This window comes from Lissotriton helveticus, chromosome 9 (assembly GCF_964261635.1).
Source record: "Lissotriton helveticus chromosome 9, aLisHel1.1, whole genome shotgun sequence".
Lineage (NCBI taxonomy): Eukaryota > Metazoa > Chordata > Amphibia > Caudata > Salamandridae > Lissotriton > Lissotriton helveticus.
Window position 1 is genome coordinate 1,068,145,393 of NC_136070.1, and position 24,728 is coordinate 1,068,170,120.

At 44.1% G+C, this 24,728-nt stretch overlaps 1 protein-coding gene across 2 annotated transcripts in view; it reads left to right on the plus strand.

Moving 5' to 3' along the window:
* Positions 1 to 24,728, plus strand: part of CFAP92 (cilia and flagella associated protein 92 (putative)) — a 385,549-nt gene that overhangs the window by 100,922 nt on the left and 259,899 nt on the right. For both annotated transcript variants that reach the window (XM_078661436.1, XM_078661435.1), the window contains exon 3: positions 16,853 to 17,040. In XM_078661436.1, coding sequence (XP_078517562.1) covers positions 16,853 to 17,040 — 188 coding nt within the window. The remainder of the gene's footprint in view (positions 1 to 16,852; positions 17,041 to 24,728) is intronic.

A 24,728-nucleotide genomic window follows, 5' to 3' on the forward strand; every position in this document is an offset into this window, starting at 1 on the left:
GAGTTGTCCCAGACAGTTGAAGCGTGTATTAGGAATTTAGCTGACTTCGATATGTTGATGGGTAATGTAGTCCCCCAACCTTTGTGGGTGAAGATTCGTCATGAGAATCATGCTGCTGAATTAGGTGATACCTGGGCGAATATTGTTGCCGCAGATGGTAGACAGGAGGGAGGTGCTAAACCTGAACCTCTAGTTTCAGAATTACCAGGTAGAATTATTAATCTGATGAAAACGATGATGCCCGCTTTACGAGTGAATTGGGATAAGTTAGCAGTATGTAAGCAGAAGAAAGACGAGAGTGTATCTGATTTCTTCACTAGGTTTGAAGAGACGTTTATTGATCATAGTGGTCAGGATATGAGTACGGAGGGTGGTCAAAGGTTGTTTGTGGATAAATTTGTCTTTAATTTGCTTCCCGAACTTTCTAATAAGTTAAAGGACTCTGAGAGTTCATGGGCTGTCTCTTCGTCGGCCCAGATATTGGCTACTGCACAATATTATGAGAATAGGGATAAAGATGAGAAGGATAAAGTGGAGAAGAAAACTAAAGAGTTAAAAACGAAAGTTCTTTTGCAGCAAGCTTATCCGCCTCGTCAGAATCAGCTTCAGTTTCAGCAACCTCCACAATTTCAGAGATTGTTACAGAAGCCTGAGCCTTATGTTCAGCGATTCTTTCCTGGCCCTAATCAGTGTGCTTATTGCAGAGAGGAAGGTCATTACAAGAATAGTTGCCCGGCTTTGTTACAGCGTGCGAATGGTGTATCTGGTCAGAGAGGTCGTGGTAGTTTTCAGCAAGCTCCTAGGGGTAGGGGACGTGGTGTGTTTCCCCAGAATGAGCGTTCCTCTTCCCTACAGAATTCTGCGAATTATTTTGACAGACAGAATGTTCCGAGTGGTCAGTCTGCCCAGTATTATGTTGAGGATTACTATGTCGAAGGTGAGAGTTCTGGTTATAATATTAACTAGGACAGCCAAGGACAAAGTGAGGGAGTAGTGTCAGTTCCAGTAGACCAGAGTGGACCTTATGTTGAAGTGATTACATCAGGTGTGGTAGAACCTTTTCTTTTGGATACTGGTGCGATGAAGAGTTCTATTATGCACTCTAAACTTCCTGGCGCACCTTTGTCTGGCTTGACCAATGTTTCAGTAGGATTTTCAGGCGCCCCAGTTCGTAATCCGGTTTCTAGTCCTTTGTCCCTTTCGGTTGGCCCTTGTGAATTTGAAGCTCCACTTATTTTAACGACTGGTTGTGGTGAGAATCTGTTGGGTTTGGACTTGCTGAAAAGATTGTATGCGACATTACATTGTTCTCCTTCAGGAGTACAACTTACCCTCGGTAAGAAAGTGATTTCTCCAATGTATTTGTCTAAGGATTGTTTGCCACTGGAATTGCGTTCGCTTCCTGATACACTTTGGGCTACAGGTCCAAATGATGTTGGCCTTTTGCAGATTCCACCTTATGTTGTCACGCTTAAGTCAAATGCTAGGCTACCTCGTATTCCCCAATACAAGATCTCGAGTGATGGTGAGAGAGCTCTTTTAGCGATTGTTTATGATCTGGTTGAGAAGGGTGTAGTTGAGGAAACGAGAGGTAATGTTTGTAACAGTCCTGTTTTGCCTGTTCTTAAACGTACTGATGCTTCTCAGCCACCTGTGTACCGGTTTGTGATCGACCTTCGAGAGGTAAATAAGATAGTCATGCCACAGTTTCCTGTGGTACCTGATATCACTGCTTTGTTGACTTTGATTCCTGCTTCGGCAGCTTGGTTTTCTGTCATCGATTTGAAGAATGCTTTCTTCAGTATTCCTATTGCTGAGGAGAGTAGAGATATTTTTGGCTTCTCATTAGGAGGCCGAAGCTTCCGGTTTAAGAGAGCTCCCCAAGGTTATTGTGAAAGTCCCTCCATCTATAGTCAGGCGTTGAAAACTCAGCTTGACGGTTTTGTGTTACCTGTTGGTGCTACTCTTATTCAGTACGTCGATGATTTGTTGATTACTGCTGAAGATGAAAAGATTTGTAAAGAGGCTACTCTTTCTTTGTTGCGGTATTTGTCTGACCTTCATCATAAAGTGTCACCTTCAAAGTTGCAATATTGTCGCCAAGAAGTGACCTACTTAGGTCATCTCTTGTCGAAGGAGGGAAGGAGATTGACCCCAGAACGAATTCAAGCAATTGTGCAAATGAATGTACCATCCACACAGAGAGAAGTGCGTGCCTTTTTAGGTATTACATCGTATTGTAGACAGTGGATCCCCAATTTTTCACTGTTGGCGAAACCTCTGTTAGCATTGACTCTGAAAGATACTCCGCATCCTCTTCCTTGGTCTGACGAATGTCAGGAAAGTTTTTCTGTACTACGCGATGCATTGTGTTCGGCTCCTGTGTTGGGTACTCCAGACTATAGTAAGCCTTTCACGTTGTACGTGCACGAGAGAGAAGGTTGTGCTTTGTCAGTGTTGGCACAACCATTTGGGGACAAGCAGCGTCCATGTGCGTATTTCTCCTCTACGTTAGACCCAGTTGCTAAGGCGTTGCCGAGTTGTTTGAGAGCTACAGCTGCAGCGGCTGTTTCTATCCGACAGTCTGCTGGTTTGGTATTGGGCAATACGTTGATTGTGATGGTCCCACATGCAGTGGATACCTTATTAAACAGGACTAAGACACAGCACCTTACTAGTGCACGTCTGTCAGGGTAAACATCGTTTACCACGACGTTTTTACAACGCGGTACCTTTAGCACGCATCCCTTACAACGCAAGTCGTTACCACGACTTGCGCTGGAGGGCGCTAAAGGATTAAAAATAGTACATTTACTATCCAAACACCTTCTCTAGGGTCCACGGGGACTGGTGTTAGAATAGTAAATTATACTATTCGAAATCCGCGCCCCCCAACGCAAGTCATGGTAACGACTTGCGTTGTAAGGGATGCGTGGTAAATGGATGCGTTGTGACGGTACGCGTTGTACCGTCATACATCCGTCTGTCAGGTTACGAGTTGACATTGTTGGCTAGTCATGTGCACATTAAAAGATGTAATGTGCTGAATCCAGCTACGTTGTTACCGATCTCTACAGAGACGGATCCTCAAGAACAGCATGATTGTTTTCTTCGTACAGAGGAAGAAACGAAAGCTAGAGTTGACCTCAGGGATACTCCCCTTGCGAATGTTAATGGTACCCTATGGGTAGATGGTTCGTGTTTTAAGCTTCCGAATGGTGAAACGACTGCAGCCTATGCTAGTACAACTTTACATACAGTTGTTGAGACAGCACGCATACCACAGAATTCTGCGCAAGCAGCAGAATTGATTGCATTGACTAGAGCGTGCGTGTTGTCAGAAGGAAAGCGAGTGAATGTTTACACCGACAGCCAGTACGCGTTTGGAGTTGCCCATTGTTTTGGGCGTTTGTGGAGAGAGCGTGGGTTCCTTACTTCGCACGGAACCAAAATACAGCATGGGCAGTTGGTGAATGAACTTTTGGAATCTCTCACTCTCCCAAAGCAGATTGCAATTATGAAGTGTACTGCGCATAAGAAAGTTGTGGACGATGTTGGTCAAGGGAATGCGTTTGCGGATGAAGTTGCGAAGGAAACGGCGAAAGACATGATGAGCCGTATGTATGTTGCAGGCCCAGTTAATTGGGTTATGGCTGGTGGAATGTGTGAAGACACAATAGAAAGTGTGAAAATGATTCAGGCTGAAGCGACTGAGAAAGAAGTGAGTGTTTGGAGAGAAACTACGGGTATGTTGGATTCGACAGGTTGTTGGGTTGAGTTGTCAGAACACCAGCGATGGCTGTTGCCAGATGCGTATGTGCTCCCAGTGGTTACAATGGCTCACATAAGTTCAAAGGGAATATGAAAGTTGTTGGCTCCAGTTTGGCAGAATGCTGGAATTCCGAAATGTGCAGAGAATGTGGTGAGACATTGTATGATTTGTTTGAAGTATAATCCTGGTGAGGGAACTCCAACTCCAGCTGGTCATTTTGCTCCTACGATGTATCCGTTTGAGGTGATACAGCTAGATTATATACATATGGAGAGATGCAACAATTTGAAGTATGTCCTTGTGGTTGTTTGTGCCTTTTCCAGGTGGATAGAGGCCTACCCCCTAAAGGATAATACTGCCTTGTCTACAGCCAAGGTTTTGCTGAGAGAGTACTTCCCTAGGTATGGTTTGCCGAGAATTGTATGGTCGGACAATGGGAGTGAATTTGTGGGTCAAATCATGAAGAAAGTGTGTGCTGGATTGGGAATAAATCAGAAGTTCCATGCAGCGAATCACCCCCAGTCTGCTGGACTTGTTGAATGGTACAATGGTACCTTGAAGCTGAAATTAGCTAAGGTACAAGCGAGCACTGGTCTTACATGGCCGGATGCCTTGCCGTTGGCTCTTTTGTCAACAAGGACGACTGTGCATTCTCGAGTGGGACTTAGTCCATATGAAATCGTGTTTGGTCGTCCTGCGAATGTTTGGGGTGTGCCTCGCCCTAAAGAATACAGCAGTATTGAGTACCCTATGTTGGTGGATTACTTACATGACTTGACTGCTAAATTGCGTGTTCTCCACCAACAGGTCTATGACAGTTTGCCGACAGCTGCTACAGATCCAGGACATTCAATCCAACCTGGTCAATACGTCCTCATCAAGAACTTCCAGCGTACCAAGAATTTGGAACCGAGATGGACTGGTCCCTACTTAGTTCTTCTGGTCACTAGAACTGCTGTTAGAGTAGCTGGCAAGAAAAACTGGGTGCATGCCACCCATACGAAAAAAGTCCCTTTGCCTTTACCGTATGATGAGTGGGTGAGGGATGGTATAGCTGATACAGATTGCGAGCGAGTCCCCACATTCGTGCCTTTTAGTGATGCTCATTTGACATGGACACGGTCAGAACGCGAGGATGACAATGTGCTGCAAGAAGCTGTTCCTCCACGTTTGAGATTGGACACTACCGAACCTGAACTTTTGTTTACGGACCAAACAGTGCCGACTAAATCACGTTACAACCTCCGATCTCGGAATAAATAAAGAGACTTTGAACATTATTTTTTTTTTCCCACAGTGAGACCAAAAAGAGACAATTTCTTCAAGTATTTTGCATTTGACTTTTGTTTTTCTTTTTCTCTTGCTTTTTCTGAAATTGTATTATGGTTTTCTGTTAAATTTTTGATTGGTTACCATTTGCCAGTTGCAGGGTCACGTAGGAGTACCAACGGTTCAGTTTGTGACCTGAGTAGTGGCAGTAGGTCTGCAGGACTTGCAGTGTCCCTATGACCTGCTAATAATCACAGCTGAAGTACTCTGTCAAGATTGCGTGAGCGACATTAGAAAATGGAAATTGTATTGAGGAATGACGATAAAAAGCAAGAGATGAAAAACCAATATTATAGAATGTTGTTCTCTAAGTGTGGTATAGCTTTATCTATTTTAATACTTTCATGTATTCTATTAGCTATTATATTCTGGTTTATTTCTTCTACACAATTGACGTCAGCACCAACTTCTCAACCTACTCTTTCTTTTTCTACTGTTTCTCCACATGAGTTTCATACGTTACCTGAACATGAACAGACACGAAGATCAGAATTTGAGAACAATTCGTTTATACAGATGTTGCATCAGCATCAGCTAGTCATAAATACCACAAATTGTTGGGTGTGTGTTCTTATGCCACATACTACAGATAAGGGAATGCCATATTTGGTTTTGCCTTTTTCGCCTAACGGGTCAGTTTGGGCACTCCAATCAATGTTTATCTATGCGATTGAAGCCTCTCCTGTACGTTCCGTCAAAGACAATGCAAGTAATAATGCCTTGATACAGGGAATAGTTGATATGATTAGAGATATTGATGCGTATAACGCTATCCCTAGAGATGAGGTACGAGCATATGTCGGTTGGAATAAGACGACATATAGTGCTAGCTTGACGGAGAAAGAAAGGCAGCGAAGGTCTCCTCCTATTTGGATTGTACCCCACCGAGGTCATCTTTGTCTGCAAGGTAATGGTCAGACCCCGAGGGCACAGCTTGGTAAGAGTGTGTGTGTTCACACATACATTTATACGTCCCAGAAATCTCCTCCGTTCGTGCCAGCTAAAGGCACGTATTTTGTTTGTCACGATAGAGCATACACATGGTTGCCATCTGATTTTTCTGGCACATGTTATGTGGCATTTTTGCTTCCCCCTACATACACTGCTGTTTTCGATTACCATAAGACAAGATATGGTAGAGGTGTAATCGATGTGAAAGATACTGTCGCACAAGAAGCTGGAGACTTCTTTAAGGGTTTCCTACCCTTTTGGGGTCCTATGGCTAATAGTAGGAATATTCGTCAGCTTACGAGAGTGGTTGAGGCCACTATAAATGAGACTGCAGGTGCCCTTAGCAATATTACAGCTGAGCTTCAAGAGGATCGCCTTATGACATTACAGAACCGTTTTGTTTTAGATATTATACTTGCAGATAGAGGTGGGGTATGCAAATTGATTAGATCTAGTTGCTGCATTTTCATACCAGCTAATGCCCCGACAGTGTACCAAGCCATCTCTAGACTACATAAGATCTCTGAGTCTATTCATGTGGATGTAGGAGACTGGTCGTTGATGGGATGGTTATGGGAGTCATTGTCCAAATGGGGATGGAAGATTCTGACGTTCCTTGGTATGGCGTTAGCTATCCTTTTCTCGTGTTGTTTATGCATCCAGTGTGGTCCCGCCATTTGTAGTCTTTGTGCTATGATCTGTGTGAGAAGATCAGCCCCGAGAGAAGTGAAGGATAATAAGATGATGTTACAGCAACACCTTGATGACCTGATGAGAATAGATATAGACCTAGATTCAGATTGACATGAGTTTAGGTTATTGCCCACGTAATGGCAAAAGGAGGGTCTGTGGTTCTGTAATTCTCAAACCTGACTGCATTTTAGTTTTGCCCTCACGTAGGCCAGTAAAGTAGGCCCAAAACAAGTGGCTTTGCCTTCTGAGTTCGTGCATATATTAATTTGGGTTTCTCTGACTCTGAATGAACTGCAGAGAGAGTAACCCTTTTCACCTGAAACTGACCTTTTGCAAAACCTATTTCACTAGCTGATCGTTGTCTGAGTTTTTCAATCACTGTTCAGGACCTCGTTAACTTTTAGTTTTCCTTGCACATATCTTATCTTAAACAATATCTAAATGGTTTCTTTTCTTAAGACTTTCTTTCCTGAAACATGGGTTTTTGCCATGTGTCGTGACTGCCATCTGGTGTTACTTTTTATGTAGGCCTTAGAAGTTAGTCTGTGAGCAAAGCAGTCTGACCTACTGTGAATCATACACATTCACCAAGGATTTCTTCGTGCACTGGAGTTAATTTCAGAAGCTGGCCTTTAACCAGAAATTGACCCTGCAAAGCCAATTTCCCTGCAAGATCGTTATCCACTTTTCCCAATCACCATTCAAGACATTTGTTAACTTTTAAGTTTCTTTACGTCTCTGTTATCCTGCACATTATCTGAAACTACTTTTCTTGACTATTTCTTCATTTCATGGGTTACGCTTTCAATTAAGGGTTTGTGCGGGCCTTCCAGCTCATTATTTAGATATGCCTAAATATTAACTTGTGGGTTGGGACACTATAAAATGAGCTTTACTGTATGATGCTGTGTGATGTCATGTATTTTCTATTGGTTGAATTTTGGTGCAGGGGCGTGCATTTTAAATGTACCTTTTTGTGTATAAATAGGGATGTCTCGCCTTAGTAAAATTGAGCAGTTTCTTGAGTTGTACACCGTGTTGTGTTGCTGGGATTTCTGCTACCAGCTGCAGCTAATAAATTTGATCTCTGACGCCACCTAGAAGTATTCCGTGTCTCTGTATACCAAGGCAAGGGAACCTAGAGGACTTTTGGGCGTGTCCCTGACGCCGCTGGGTACTTGAAAACCCGGTTCTTCACAGGTGGTCCCACTTCATTGTAATTGTGGTTACTACAAAAGCCTATGAATAATCTAGCATTGGTTATCTTTCTCAGCTCAGAATAAAGGTTTCAAATCTCATATTTGTATATTTTTATCATAGTAACTTAACTAACAGTGAATTGAAGGCCTTATTTCAATTAACTGTTGCAACTAAGGAAACAAAATCTGATCAGAATTACCTAAAAATGAACCTCAATTACATAACATGTAGCAGTTTAGCAATGAAGTCTGGAATCTCAGTTAACATGTTTAAATACAATAGTAAAGCATAAACTTCCTCTAGCGAAAATACTGCTAGATATTTTGTAAACCAATGGTGTTGATCGAATCCAGCTATCTGTCCTTCAAGATCTAAATCTGAATTCTAAAGCATTAACACGTTTAATGAAGATCGCCACCATTTTGTAGCAAGTCTAAGAATGCCCATACACAGCAACATATTTCTTAAAAACGTCTTGGAGCAACTCCAACTATGCATTAACTCTGGTAACTATCAAGGTGCAACTCTTCCCACTGTGTATGCTAACTGCCATGTCTCACTGTACATGCTATGATCGGAGCACATCCGGTGTGTAGGTGTACACACACACACGCATACTCACTCTATCTGTGTCTTTCTATCACTTGGAGCTTCCCACGTGAGCCTACTCACCAGCTCTAAAGGACTCTCTTCAACATCTCAGATTTATCCACTATCTCTCCTAACCTTTTGTTGCTTCAAGAAAGCGGCATCATGATCAGAGCACGCATTTGGTTTCACACACATAGCCCACCATAAACAGTGAGGCAAAATAGAAAGTACCCGTTTTAATTCTATCTGATCTTGAGATAGACGTCACCAACTCCTAATATCGTGTAACAATGCATGCAAAATACAATTTGGAACAATTTATTAGTCAAAAAATAAGGCCATACATATTCAGTGGTCTTGTGTGATATAGCACACCCTTACTGCTTCATAATCAGCTAGAGATGTAGTCAGAAGAAGGAGATGATTATGTGGTAATCAGAAGTGCCGCTGCATCCCTGTAAATATATGTATATATTTGTATAACCAATTTTATAGATTTTAATAAATGGCGAGCATAAAGAAAACAAGAAGAAAAAACATAAGCATAAGACCAGCAGCAAATAGGAGCTATAATGCACATAAAGGACATGATGACAGTAGGACAAAAGGTACATCTTGAATGTTCACAGGCGTATAGGGGAACAGGAAACAGGGAACACCTTTCTGATAGATACATCTGCCGTGTGGATTCCTCACCTTGTGAATACCCCTTGCGTCAGCAACATTCGGAAGTTCTTTTTGTAGCCTCGCGCCGACGTGGACTAGGACGTCATAGAGACACGACCTCGCTCGCGACTCCGCTGACGTCACCGACGCCTACAATAGGCCCACGCCGGCGTGATGACATCAGTTCCCTTTTTTCCGCGTCGTCGACGCTAACTGTTTCGGGATACTCTGTAGCTATTTAGTATATTGTTACTTTATTTCTTCGATTCTCCATTCTCTAACCTTTTGCTTCCGTTGTCATGTCGACAAAGAAGACAGGGTTTAAACCTTGTAGAGAATGTGGGAAGATGATGTCTGTTACGGACCCCCACCAGGACTGTATCTGGTGCTTGAGTTCGGATCACGACGTTGATGGATGTTCTTCATGTCAGAAAATGAATCCGAAGGCTCTTCGTGAAAGGGAGTCTAAGCTTCTTGTGGCTAAGCTTAAGGCGAGTAAAGTTAAAAGATCCTCGAAGCACTCGAAGAGGTCGAAGTCGAGATCCAGGTCGAGGTCTCGAGAGGCGTCGGCCTCGAAGTCTTCGTCTGATCACGCTTCCGGTTCTCGTAAGAAGCATAAGAAAAGGAGGCATGAATCCCGACATCATTCAGGTGATAAGTCTGGTTCTAGATCGAAGTCTCCCAAGAAGATGAAATCGAAGGTAATTCCTCCGCAAGTGTCGGATCAAGAAGGTGAGGCTTCGCCTTCAGAGTCGATGGTCCATTCTCCGACTCCGGTTCCGGATCCGACACCGGCTCCATCTCCGACTCCGTCTCCGGCTCCAGGTGACATCGATGGAGTTCCTGTTGAGGAAGAGGTTTCGAATCCTGTTGAGGAAGCAGATTCAAACTTACCTCGAGATCGACCTGAGCATCCACCATTTCCGACTCCAGGTCAGGACCCCTCTGCGTTTTTAAACGCGATGTATGGTGTCTTCTCGAGATCGTGGTACCCCTCTGGTGCACCTTCGGGTCCCATGGGTCCAATGGCATTCAATTTGGGTGTTCCTCACTCATATGCTCCGGCACCCTTTATGCCATATATGCCAGCCCCGACTCCGCTGTGGCAGTACCAAGCTCCACCGAGGTCGACGCCGGTATCGACGCCGGCTCGGCCGAAGTCGACGACTCCGGTTCCGGCGTCACCGACTCCTGTTAATTCTATGGAGCAGCCTTCCAAGCCCTCGGATTCGATTCCGAAGTCGGCTCCGACGTCGTCGAATTCGGCGTTGGATTCGACTGCGCTTTTGTCAAAATGATGCACCCTCCAAGGATGTGCAGCCATAACATGTTGTCATGAAGAAGGCAGCAGGACTTTTGGGTTTGACCTTGCCCACTGTCGAATTTAAGTCGAATTTACTGACTGAGGTTCTTCATTCTCCAAGCTCGGCAGTGGAGCCTATACTTCCATTTAATGATGCTTTAAAAGATCCCATTATGGAGGTATGGAAAATACCTTTTTCTGCTCCTGCAGTTTCAAAAAGTGTGGCTAGGAGGTATAGAGTGGGTCCTGAGGATCCTGTTTTTTTGTCTTCACATCCTTCTCCTGAGAGTTTGGTTATTCAGGCTGCTTGTTCTAAAAAATCAGTGGGTGCTTTTCCACAGGTGCCTGGCGACAAAGAGGCCAAGAAACAGGACCAAATTGCAAAAAAGACTTTCTCTTCGGCTAGTATGGTGTTGAAGTCTTCTAATGCCACTTGCCTTATGGGCAGATATATTCATGCTCTTATGGACTCTATGCGTTCATTAATCCCTAAGGTCCCTGAGGATAGCAGAAAAGACTTTGAGGAAGCCTTGTCTGATTCTCAAGCGGCAGCCCGTCAGGTCATCCAAAGTGGGCTTGATACTACGGATTCTGTGGCAAGGATCATGGGCACGGCGGTTGCCACAAGGCGTTCAGCCTGGTTGAAGTCGTCTGATTTTTCGGCTGATGTGCAGTCGGCTTTGTTGGATTTGCCTTTCGATGGTGAGGGGCTCTTTGGAAAGAAAGCAGACACGGCCTTGGAGAGGTTCAAGGACAGCAGGGCAACTGCTAGATCTCTTGGCCTTCAGGTCAGAGGTTCTACGACCAGGAAATTCAGAGGGTTTGGTCGCTCTTCCTTTCGTTCATATGGACAAGGTCGGCAGCAGCAACAGCAGCAGCAGCAGCAGAATACCTTGTATAGGTCTTACAGGGGAAAGCAGAGAGCACGTCCACGAGGACGTCAAGCCTCTTCCTCCTCCACTTCCTCCAACCCCCCAGCCACAGAGAAGCAGCCCTAGATCCTCCATTCAGGATCATGTAGGCCAGTGGGGGGTCGGCTTTCCCACTTTCTACGGGATTGGGAATCGGTTACATCAGATCTTTGGGTTCTCAATCTCGTAGAAACTGGGTATGCCCTTCCCTTTCGGGAATTCCCTCCCAATTACCCTCCTTGCCAGGGGTATTGCTCAAAGGAACATCTGTTACTCCTCCAGGAGGAAGTCCAAACTCTATAGAGAAAAGGTGCGATAGAGGTGGTCCCAGAGCAGGAAAGGGGTCAGGGATGCTACTCCCGGTATTTCCTGATTCCCAAGAAAGATGGTCGTCTTCGTCCAATCCTGGATCTCAGGATCTTGAATTTTTATCTGAAGCAGGAGAAATTCAAGATGCTCACCCTTGCTCAGGTTCTTCAGGCTCTGCTGGAAGAAGACTGGATGGTGTCACTCGACTTGCAGGATGCGTATTTTCATATTCCAATCCTGAAGTCGCACAGGAGGTATCTCCGTTTTACGGTGGGGTCGCAGCACTACCAGTTTGCGGTCCTTCCGTTTGGACTTACTACTGCGCCTCGGGTCTTCACCAAGGTGATGGCAGTGGTGGCGGCGCATCTCAGAAGGTCAGGGATTCCTGTATTCCCGTATCTGGACGACTGGCTGATCAAAGCAGAGTCGTCAGAGACTGTGCTCCATCATCTGCAGGAGACAACCCAGTTGTTGTACAGGTTGGGTTTTTCGATAAATGTACCCAAATCTCACCTGGTGCCCTCCCAGCGCAACCTGTTCATAGGTGCTGTACTGGACACAACTGTATGTCGTGCATTCCCTCCTCCTCAAAGGATTCGCGACATACAGGAAATGATTCCTTTGTTTTACAATGGAGCGGTCGTTCCAGTCCTGAAGGTCCTTCGCCTGCTCGGTCTGATGGCTTCTTGCATTCTGTTGGTCAACCATGCACGCTGGCACATGAGGGCACTCCAGTGGTGCCTCCACAGGCAGTGGTATCAGCACAACGGAGATCTCAGGGAGTCAGTGAGGATCTCCAGAGAAGCTGCGGCGGAACTGTCTTGGTGGGGCGTGGAAGGCAATCTGTCTCAAGGAAAGCCTTTCCAGCTGCCTCCATCGGTGGCCACAGTGATAACGGATGCATCCACTCTAGGGTGGGGTGCTCATCTGGGGGATCTGGAGGTCAAGGGTCTTTGGTCTCCAGAGGAAAGGTTGCTTCATATCAACCTTCTAGAATTGCGGGCGATTCGTTTAGCGCTCAAGGCCTTCCTCCCTTCCCTTTGCGGTCGTTCAGTCCAAGTCCTGACAAACAACACGACCGCGATGTGGTACATCAACAAACAGGGAGGAGTGGGGTCGCAGTGTCTCTGCAGAGAGGCTCTGCGCCTCTGGTCCTGGGTTCAGGACCATCGGATTTGTCTGATGGCGAATCATCTGGCCGGAGTTCTGAACGTGCGTGCAGACAGTCTCAGTCGGCAGTTCTCTGCCGACCACGAGTGGAGGCTTCACCCGGAGGTGGTTCACGACATCTTTCAGATGTGGGGAACTCCTCGGGTGGATCTGTTCGCCACTCGCGAGTATGCTCACTGCCTGTCGTTCTGCAGTCTCCAGTTTCCGATGCAAGGAGCTTTGGGGGACGCGTTTCAGTTGAGTTGGGGAAATCAGCTCCTTTACGCGTTTCCTCCCATACCCTTGATTCCTCGGGTTCTGAGGAAGATTCGCTAGGACCGGGCCCAAGTCATATTGGTCGCCCCGGACTGGCCAAGAAGGGTGTGGTATACAGATCTTCTCCACCTCTCCTCTCACCCGCCGCTCCGTCTCCCTCTCAGGGCAGACCTCCTCTCTCAGATGGAGGGGCAGGTTCTACACCCCCACCTCCAGACATTGCACCTTCATGCCTGGAGATTGAACGGGGCAACCTGAATTCCTTTTCCCTCCCGCCTGACGTTGTGGATGTCATCTTGTCAGCCAGGCGTGACTCCACTAAGTCCATCTATTCTTATAGATGGTCGAAATTTGTCACGTGGTGTGGGGAAAAGTCTATTGACCCGGTGAGAGCCCATTTGTCTGATGTTCTCCAGTTTGCCCTTTCTCTGGCGCAACAGGGGCTTGCTGTTGCCACAGTGAAGGGTTATCTTTCTGCGCTGTCGGCTTTTCTCTGCTTGCCTGACCAGCCATCTCTTTTTAAGTCTCCTGTGGTCTTAAGATTTTTGAAGGGCCTCACAAATAGGTTCCCTCCTTCTCCTTTTATTGTGCCTCAGTGGGACTTAAATCTTGTTTTGACTTTTTTGATGGGTGCTCCTTTTGAGCCTCTTCACAAATGTCCCATGAGACTTTTAACCTTTAAAACAGTCTTCCTTGTTGCAATAACCTCGGCAAGGAGGGTAAGTGAGCTTCAAGCTCTTAGTTTCAAGCCCCCTTTCTTGACCATTCATGCTGATCGAATGGTCCTTAGGACCAGGGCTGCTTTTCTTCCAAAGGTGGTTACTCCTTTTCATCTGGGTCAGTCCATTACCCTACCTACCTTCTATCCTCCCCCTCACCCTTCTAAGGAGGAAGAGAGACTGCACCGTCTGGACCCTAAGAGGGCGGTGTCCTTTTACTTGGACAGATCCAAGGACTTTCGTTTGGAAGACCAACTCTTCATTGGCTTTGCTGGCTGCAAGAAAGGAAGAGCGGTCCATAAAAGAACCTTGTCAAGATGGATCGTCCTCTGCATTAAGATCTGCTACTCTTTGGCCGGTAAGGAACCACCAGAGGGTATAAGGGCTCATTCTACAAGGGCTAAGTCTTCGACCTCTGCATTGGCTAGAGGTGTGCCTGTAGAGGATATTTGTAGAGCGGCAACTTGGTCTTCCCTCCACACTTTCGCGAAGCATTACTGCTTGGATACCGAAGTGAGGAGGGACGGTCATTTTGCACGCTCTGTCCTTCAGGATTTCCTGGTATAGAGGAGTGGACACCCTCCTCTGGGAGTGGGGACTGCTGTGGGACTCTATTCACAAGGTGAGGAATCCACACGGCAGATGTATCTATCAGAAGAACAAGTTACTTACCTTCGGTAACGCTTTTTCTGGTAGATACAATATCTGCCTGTGGATTCCTCACATGCCCGCCCGCCTCCCCGTTGTCCACTCTTCTATACCAGTGTTACTGTAATGTAATGTATATATATTTTGCTGTTATGGAAATGTTTCTATAGCTTTCCTGCTTTTGCTTTACACTGTGTGTTTTGCCTTTGCTATTGTGTACTGTGTATACTGTATTCATTTCTACTGTCATTGGTCCGTCCGTGTGCCTCGATGGCACGGAAAAAAGGACGGAACTGATGTCATCACGCCGGCGTGGGCCTATTGTAGGCGTCGGTGACGTCAGCGGAGTCGCGAGCGAGGTCGTGTCTCTATGACGTCCTAGTCCACGTCGGAGCGAGGCTACAAAAAGAACTTCCGAATGTTGCTGACGCAAGGGGTATTTACAAGGTGAGGAATCCACAGGCAGATATTGTATCTACCAGAAAAAGCGTTACCGAAGGTAAGTAACTTGTTCGTCATGTCTCTGTCCGCCCTGAGGAGTCTCAGTCGTCTATCGCTCCCACCCATTTGCCCCATATTTTACGATAAAAACAATTTTGTTTTAAAAGAACGTTGTTGCTTTTCTCTGGAGCATTCACATTTGTGATAACACATAAAGCCCAGGTTAACAGGTATTTCTGACAATCTCAGAAAAGAACTGTTGAGGTTCATCATTCTGGTATTTGACACAAACCCCCCAAAAAGAGCCCCCTTGGCCACTTCTAGCCAAGCTGCTGCTGGTGCACATGACCCAGATGTGAAAATCCTACTGCGCCATATGCAACTCAGTTTCATTACTATTGATGACAAGCTAGATACCCTCACATCAAGGGTGGAGGAGAACTCGCTGCGCTGTCTCACCTGGGTCGAGTGTTGCTGACTCCGAACCCGACTGTCTGCCTGAGCTGCTGGGACGTGGCGAAGAAGGCTGAGAACCTCGGTGCGGACGACCGGGGCTGCTCAGCGGCCAGCATGGAGTGTCGTCTGTGAGGCCTTGGGCGTTCCCCGTGGCACACAGGACTGTGCTCGACTGCGCGGCCTGAGGCGAAGTGAACGCCGGGCCTGTAGACGCCCGGAGGGCCGACTGCGGCGGCGGAAGAATAGCGGAGTGACTCAGTGGGGCTCTGCTGCAGTGAACAACACTGAGGGAGACTCGTGACCCTGCCGGACCCAGGTACTAAGCCAACACTACACGGAGGCCCCAAGGAGAGGGTGCCGGGGCCTCTGTTAGGCAAATGAAACAAGCGCTCGCGTCAGCAGGGAAGAGGATGCGGAGGGGGGGCTGCGCGATTCACTCGCTGGAGCGATATTTGCTGCCATTTGGCGGCGCGCGCTCCTGCAAGTGAATCTCCACACGTGCACGCGTTGCCATTGAAGGCAATGGAACGCGTGCACGTGCTTGGCTGAAAAGCCAAAGCAATGGGAAAAGGTATTTTTGCCTTTGCAGCGCATGCACGCTGCGTAGACGAGACCTACAAATGAATATGTTCTTCTGTAATGAAACTGGTGCTCATGTAAAGCACTCAGATACCCGATGTCTCGGGTCTAGTTCACGCTATATAAAACAAAACAAAAAAAACCCAATGATGTAATGGTTGTGTGTCCTGAATGCATTTATATCACATCCAGCAATTTCTTGGGTTGGGCCTTGTGGCATTTCAAATCTTCTTGCTGGCCCTTATTTCCCAGCATATTGCTGCACAAGAAATTTAATTTAGCACTTAACACAATCTGACATCACGTTTTTACAACATTAAAAATTAGGTAGCAGAACATTGATTCATATTATTAGTTTGCTATTTCAATGTCTCATGTGTATTTCCCCTGAAGATAATTTAACAGCATATAAGCAGAGGGGGGGACAGCTGAGGGCAAGAATGGATGGAACAAAGGAACCACAGAAAGAGAAAAGAGAGGGAGAGAGATAACTTATGCAGTCAAATTAATGGACTAATTGCATTATTGAATTGGGAATTGATCAATAATGCAGGGTACTACTATACCTTACTTTTCTCCTTAGTGCTCCCCTCAAGTTCAGGACCATAAGTTGGTGAGGGTCAACCATGTGTTGATTGACCTGCTCCAATAGCAAAATTAGTTTTGGAGTTGGTCAGTAAAGCTAGTTATTCTACCGTCCCCTCACCTATATAGTTTGGACTCATAAATTGGTGATGGTCAATCACTTGCATTGTTGACCTGCTCTGTATTCAAGAAAGCTACATTAACCTATACAAAGATATTATGTGCCTACAAATATTGACACATGTAACAGCATTAATGTTTTCCTTCTCTGCAGAACAGAAGAAAGTCTCAGGAAAAGGAAGCGCTAAATCTAAAGAAACTAACAAAGTTGTGTCATCCCCAAAACCTCAAGGGTACTACCACATGGAATACTTTCTGTTTCCTGATGACACGGAACCCATAAAAGCTGATGTGGTGTTGTTTGGTGCTGTAGCCAAATTATACATGGAAAATGAAACCAAGGTAAGGGCTAATTAATAATTACTTATTGGGATGGTCTATCATGTCAGTATCATCACTTGTTGAACAAGTGATCAGATCAGCTAAACCAGTTAGCGACATTATTGTACTAGTAATAACAATTAAACAATGTTCCTTGAGCATTCATCCACAAAATCAATTCAAGATTCAACTTTGTCACATATGTGAACAAATTATTCACCAATGAGGGTAATTTTCAAGAAATGTATATATTATCACTTTTCATATTTATAGTTTGAATTCAATCACAATAGTCGTACAAAAATCTCTTAAAACCATGAAAATACATTCATACTTTTTTCATGTACGGCAACAAATACACTTCTACATCAGTTGTGAAACTAATAGTAGTGTTGCAACAGCCTTTTATTAAACACTTAGGGGGCGATTATGATCGCGGACGGACTTGAGTCCGTCCCCGACCCCTGAGGAGGAGGGAACGTCCGCAGGGGCTGCGGCGTTCCCTCCGAGCAGATTAGGATGTGACCGCCAGGGGGGCGGTCACATCCTCTATCTTTAACATTGCGGCGGGTGCAGCTTCAAACTGCACCCGCCGCAAGGTTAAAAATGCATGCATCGCATTTGCATGCACAAAGCGGCAGGCACCGCGCAGTGCCTGCTGCTTTGTGCACGCAAACGCAGGGGGGTACCATAGGTACCCCCCATGTGCACCCCCCACCCCCACTTCACCCAGGTGGCCCACAACGGGCCCACGAAGTGAAAGTCCGTATGCTTTTCCACGGCGGAAAAGCCGCCGCGGAAAAGCATGTCTTTCCCACCATCCTAATATGGCTGGCGGTGTCTGTTAGACACCGCCACCATATTAGGGCTATTCCACCGCGGTTGTAATGCGACCGCGGCGGAACAGCGGCGGACGGAATTCCAGACCCACCAGCCATCCTAATATGGCGGAGGGTCTTTGCAGGCTCCGCAGTGGCTTCCGCCAGCCCGGAGGATGCGGAAAAACCGCAATCATAATCGGCCCCTTAGTATGGATTGTACATCACTTGAGCCATACATTATACATAATTAAACATTTGCATAAATTATTTTGTTCTTGAAACCTCCCAATATATAACAAAAAAGGATGTTTTGCGTCGACATTTCAGTCTCTGAACGGCCACAAAGGTCCACTAGACCATCTTCAGGACGGTATGTTGCACCATGAAGCTCATGAACAAATCAGATTAACACCATTAAAGCAAAATTCTCATACGATTCTATCTATATTCAGCAGGAATCAATCCGCTCGTGGCTCGACAAACAGTCTGAGTGATGACTGATGCAGTAGTGTATTTGTCACCGTACATGAAAAAAGTATGAATGAATGTAAAGGAACATTGTTTAATTGTTATTGATGATACCCAGTCCCTTGGGGAATATTAGGTTGCCCTATTCTTGTTGCAAATTATTGTATTAGGGCGCATATAACACCATCCACAATGCAGAAGGTTCTAGAAAAATAGCAGTGTATGTGGTTCAGCTCTAAATGCTTTCAGAATTCCTAGTAAGCAGGCAATATTTTTTGTCATCATCGTCATGACTAATTTCCTTGGATGCAAACATTCTTTGTTTGTTTTTGGAAAATAAATGTGTAGATTAAAGTTAATTTTCCTTCCTTTGGAATTGTTTAGGTCCCTGCTTATTGTCTATGTATTCTGCAAATCGAATGGGAAAATAGATGATTAGATGATCTCAGTCTGTATTTATCCTTACTGCTGGCAGAATGTAATAATTTTAAACACACTTCTATTTAAATTGACACTGCAAAAAAATTCTCCACTGCATCCAGGGTTATTAAGGTAGTAGAAGTAGTAACAAAAGTGCCATTGGGCATCCTTTGACTCCCATAACATCACTGGAAATGTCATCAAATGTCAGTGAATGAGGTAACAGGTTGTTTGACTCTGATGATATCACTGGAAGCTACATCAATATAGGGGTCATCAACATAGTGGAGGAAAAGATGTCATTGTATTTATCATTTGCTGCTGTATTAATTGGATTGACCAATAATGTGCCAGGTTTGCAGCTATCACTGTGTAAAATGCAGCAATCAAAAGGATGTGACTAACACCCTATAGCAAAATCCTTAAGTCATGCGTTCAGGTGCAGCATTTCCTGCTCAGATACTACCATACTTTGTCCACCAGAGTCTTATGTGGAAGATACTAAGTCATATGCCATGTTGCTGCCTTCAAACAACCCAGTAAGAACAGCTTCCATACCTTGTTCCTCCATAGGCTTCTTGGATGCCATTAGGATGTTGCTGAATGCACAAGTGACAGCAGCTATGCTCTGTAAACATGGATCTTTGCAAAACTTGTCAGCTCTCTAACACGCTCACTGTAGTGTCTTGTAAATATGAATAGCGGGAGCCTATGACTCTGTATAAGAATGACATGATCATTTGGGTGCGTTTGGGTGTGGTTAATAAAGTTCATGGCGCAGTGGGTACAGTTAATGGTTGCATTCTGATGAATAAAGACATGCACTACAGAGCTCCATGTTTGGCGTGGTCATTTGCATGCTACTGGGCTGGGGTGGACGCCACAACTGTAAACGAGTAAGGGACTCTGCAACGCAAAGTAATGAGAGGTGCTCTCCCTGAGAGTTTATCGAGGCCCAGCAAACTGCTTGTGCAGCCTCAGTCGATGGTTGGCATATGTGGAGTCAAAGCACCACTCCAGCCACTGCAAAGCTTTCAAAGAACGCCAAGGCCCTAAGGAAAGTTCAGTCACTGTCAGCCTGGAACCTACTGGTAAGGCCGAAAGAAGAGATACTGCGCCACAACGTAACACAGAGCCAGCGTACATACAGTACAGTACAATAGCACTAAAGGCAGTGAAAATCAGGTATGTTGCAGAAGATTGAAAATGGTAATGACCCTGTAGAGGAGAAAAAAGAGTTACTCACTGCCAAAGATGAAAAAGAGGCCATATGACCTCAGATCGACTGTGACAACACTGATTCAAGCACACCGCTGGGGCTTAGAGATGATATCAATGGAGCAGGTCCAAACTGGCACCGGAAGGTGCTCTCGACAGCAGGAAGTTCCACAGGTAATTATATTGTTGCTATGTTCTTGAAACTTCTGCTCCTATTCAATACTGACAAAAAGCAGAATATTGGCACCAGATCAGAAAAGTTTATCGATGTATTGATGCGCTATAAGGAACAAATGAAAAAAAGATAATCAAATACTTAAAGAACCCTGCAGGTGACAGTTTGAAATAAGCAATAAAGAAAATACCACAAGCTGATGAAACATCTTACCCTCAGATTAAGGCGGCATTAGGAATCAAGATCATTCCAATGCCCAACGTCAACTATGAAAGGTACATCTTCAACCTATCCAGACAGCAAGCTGGAGAAACGATGGATGAGTTTGCTGAAAGACTTGAGGCCCTCATCAAGCATTGCAATGAATTCAATGATGAAGAAGCCATCCGTCTCAGAGTCATCAATGGTTGCCTTTCCGACTTGTTCAGACGATGGATGCTGCGTAAGACACTCGGTCTGGAGAGAGTGCTTGTGGCTGCAAGAGCAGAAGAACGTGCCGATCGGCAAGCTGATATGGAAGGTGAAGTAGCCCAGAGTGAATTTGGCTTGAACATGAAAAGTAAGCAGAAATAAAAGGTCGAGGGCCATAAAGTGATGTCTCTGAGAAAAAAGAAATTGGGCTTCCGATGCGGATTCTTCATTCCGCACGAAGGTACATGTCCCACCATTGGACAAACATGCAAAGGCTGCAGAAAGAAAACCATTTTGTAATGGTTCGCAAAGAGGAACTGACTGCGTCACGTTGAGAAGAGGAAATGGATCCCAGAATGTTACAGAAACTCTCTATGTAACAACACACTAAATGTCTATGGGTCTGTGGGAACATCTTTTAAAGGCCTGATATAGGTGTGATCTACTTACAGAGGAGGAAAAAGAATCATACCTGTGTATACTGTACGCACAACATGGTATCACCGGGGTGTGAAAAGTACCCATCAGTACCCGTCCTGTACCGCTCTTTTCATCATTTGGGTTCTCCCTACACCAGGGAGAGTATGTTGGCAAACACTAGGAGTTATCAGTGATCAATGCCAATCTTTTAAGAATAGTAAAGATGGTGTGGGAGATACATGGAGGTCATCTTGTAGTAGGGTAACTGGTGTGCAGTACGTGAGTTAGTGAAAATGTGAAATGAGGTGCATATGTAAAATTGGAGAGTGGAGAGAAATTATTTTATTAAGTGTCTCCCAGACTTCCAAAATTAAAAACATTGCAAAAACAATAAAGCAGGTTTACCAAATAGCTGCTTATTTTAGATGTTGGTCAACATGTTTCAGCTTTTGTGGAATTTTCCACAGCTTTCGTCAGGACCGTTCGCTACTGCAATTAGTGAAAAATTCAAATCGAATAAAAACTAATAACCATATCACCTGGTTTAGGTCATGGAAAGTCCTCCTCTTAGAAACTGCTTATAACAGACCAGAAGGAGGATCACACTCAGACAGGACATAGAAAAGAGCAAAAAAGAGACGTCGACATTATTAAGTACATCTCACAATTACTAGGCGATGTCTCAAGCATATTCATTATTCATAGCGGGATATTTACCCTTAATTCACATAAGACCCTGCTCACCTATTAGGTAGGAGGACGGGAATCACCTCACCTGGCTGCAGCTCAGGTAGTAGGAGCACCGCTCTATTAAAAGGGAAGAAACAATTGCTCAAAAAACATTCCAATGGATAACCTCCATCAGAAGTAGGTCAAACGGCCCACATGCAGAGCTAATTAAAAACGAGTGCATATTCCTTTGTAACTTTGGTTCTATACTGCAGTTGAATTTTTCACTAATTGCAGTAGCGAACGGTCCTGACGAAAGCTGTGGAAAATTCCACAAAAGCTGAAACATGTTGACCAACATCTAAAATAAGCAGCTATTTGGTAAACCTGCTTTATTCTTTTTGCACTGTTTTTAATTTTGGAAGTCTGGGAGACACTTAATAAAATATTTTCTCTCCACTCTCCAATTTTACATTTGCACCTCATTTCACATTTTCACTAACTCATGCACTGCACACCAGTTACTCTACCACAAGGTGACCTCCATGTATGTCCCACACCATATTTACTATTCTTAAAAGATTGGCATTGATCACTGATAACTCCTAGTGTTTGCCAACATACTCTCCCTGGTGTAGGGAGAACCCAAATGATGAAAAGGGCGGTACAGGACGGGTACTGATGGGTACTTTTCACACCCCGGTGATACCATGTTGTGCGTACAGTATAAACTAAATCTGTGCTTCTAATGATCCATTAGTCGCATCTCCATGGGCACACTAGCATGTCTCCTCTATTAGGAAAATGAGGATTCCACTCAATTTCGTCTTCAATTTTTTATTCTTTAATTAATTTCAATTTTTGTGAATTTCTTTCATTCAATGGTTCATAATATCACTTTTTATGGTCTGATAACATTGCTGTATTAACTCCTATGCATTTCGGGCTTGATAGGGCCCTTCCTCAGGGAGTAGCACTAAAAATGTTAAGAAATGAACTGTGTTATAAACCAAAAAATAATAATGATAACTGTACACAATTCGACATAATGCCCAAGTGTTGGCCACACGTGTACTAAGTGTAAACAGTGTAAAAAACGTGACATCGGCGCAGTGAAATGACGGGTGCAGTGAGCTCATGCTGAAAAAATCTACATATGCAATCTAAACACTTACATGAGATCCATTAGTGTCCTCCAACAAACACCATTCTGAAATGAGCGTAATGACAAAAAAGTAAACAATCGAGTACCCGACTATTGCACGATTCAACAATCAAGTATTCCGGGAAAGTCTGAACAACCTGTAATTCAAACAGTCTTCTCGTTCTAATCTCAATTCAATCATAAGTTTTCAAAAACGGGACGCCGATCGCACTTCCGTGTTGTTTGGCCCTATGGCCATCATTGGTTTATAGCCCGATCATGTGATCGGTGAGTCATCATAGAAAAGAAGAAAGACTCTGTGCCGGTTAACCCGACCTACACTCTTCAAAACAGTAACCAATATTTACCAAATGGAAATTACTCGATAAATAAAATACAATAACGTCTAAAATATTAGGCTAAAAAAACCTGAAGTTGGAGAAAAAAATCATCCCGAAAAGTGAATCTAAATAGTCGGTTGCAAGACAAAAATCATGTGTGTGCCGTGAATAATAATCATGTGTGAATCGTGAACAATAAAGTTGTATGTATTTGAAAATAACATGTTAAACAATAAATAAACAAAAGGATTCACAAATCTATCCAAGGGTACAGAAAACAAGTTCATTATAGTTAATTAAAGATAGCATGCCAGTTCAATACGATCATTAAGACCACTGGGTTTACTGGAATACAGTCTCTGGATCCAAACATTTTCTCGTTGTAGTAGATATTGATTGTTGTCTCTTCCTTCTTTTTTATCCACACATTCCAGTATCAAAAATTTCAATTGAGATATATTGTGATGTTTTTCATGGAAATAAACAGCAATTGATGATTTCATATTGTGTGTTCGAATATTTGACTTATGTTCCGTCACTCTGATTTTTATTTCCCTTTCTGTCTTGCCGACATAAACTTTCCGCAAGGGCATTTAAGTAAATATATCACATTGGATGTGTCGCAAGTTGCAGTAACTTTCAAATTGATTTCATGCCCCTTCATAGGATGATTAATAATATTGCCTTTGATGATGTTATTACAGTTTCCACAATTTAAACATGGCCTAGTTCCTTTGTATGCTTGTTTAGGCATAGAGTTCTGTTTTAATATCTCTCCCAAATTCTTTCCCCTAGTGTGATCAAAAAGCGGAGGTTTTGAAAAAATTGTATTATAATCCGGTTCAAGATTCAGAATTGACCAATGTCGTCTGATGATTTTTTTGAATTTCCCGCTGAGTGTTGAGTATTTGGATACTGCCACTATCCTAGTGTCATCAGGTTTCTTTCCTTCTTTTTACTCTGGTCATTTGGGAGAAAGGAAGATGTTGTTTTAGACTAGTTTGATGAAAACTTGAGAAGTGCAATAGATAGTTTCTGTCCATCGATTTTCTGTATATGTCAGTCTCTATCCCACTTTCCGTCAGTGAGACTTCTATGTCCAAAAATGGAAATTTCCCATGTTAATTGTATGCGATCATTATTGTGATTCAGTTCTGTTAAGGCTGCCTCCAATCTTTCTTTTGAGTTCTTCCAAATTATAAAAATGTCATCAATATATCTGATAATCAATTTCAAAGTGTCACGCCACTCCTCCTTTGAAAAAATATTTACCTCCTCATACTGTTTCATAAATATATTAGCATATACCGGTGCAGCCGAATTACCCATGGAGGTTCCCCCCCAGTTGTTGGTACCAATCATTCCTGTATTTAAAGTAACTCTGGTACAGAGTAAATATCATCAGTTCCATGAGAAATGTTTGCATAGGAAGTTGTAAATCCATGTTTACTATTGCTTGTTCCACCGCCTCTATTCCAAGTGAGTCGGGAATCGACGTATATAGTGATTTCACGTCGGCAGTACATAGAATCAAATTTTCTCCTTGTTTAATAGAAACAGAATTCAATTTCAACAAGAAATCGGTAGTATCCTTGACATAAGTTTCCATACTCTTTACAGTT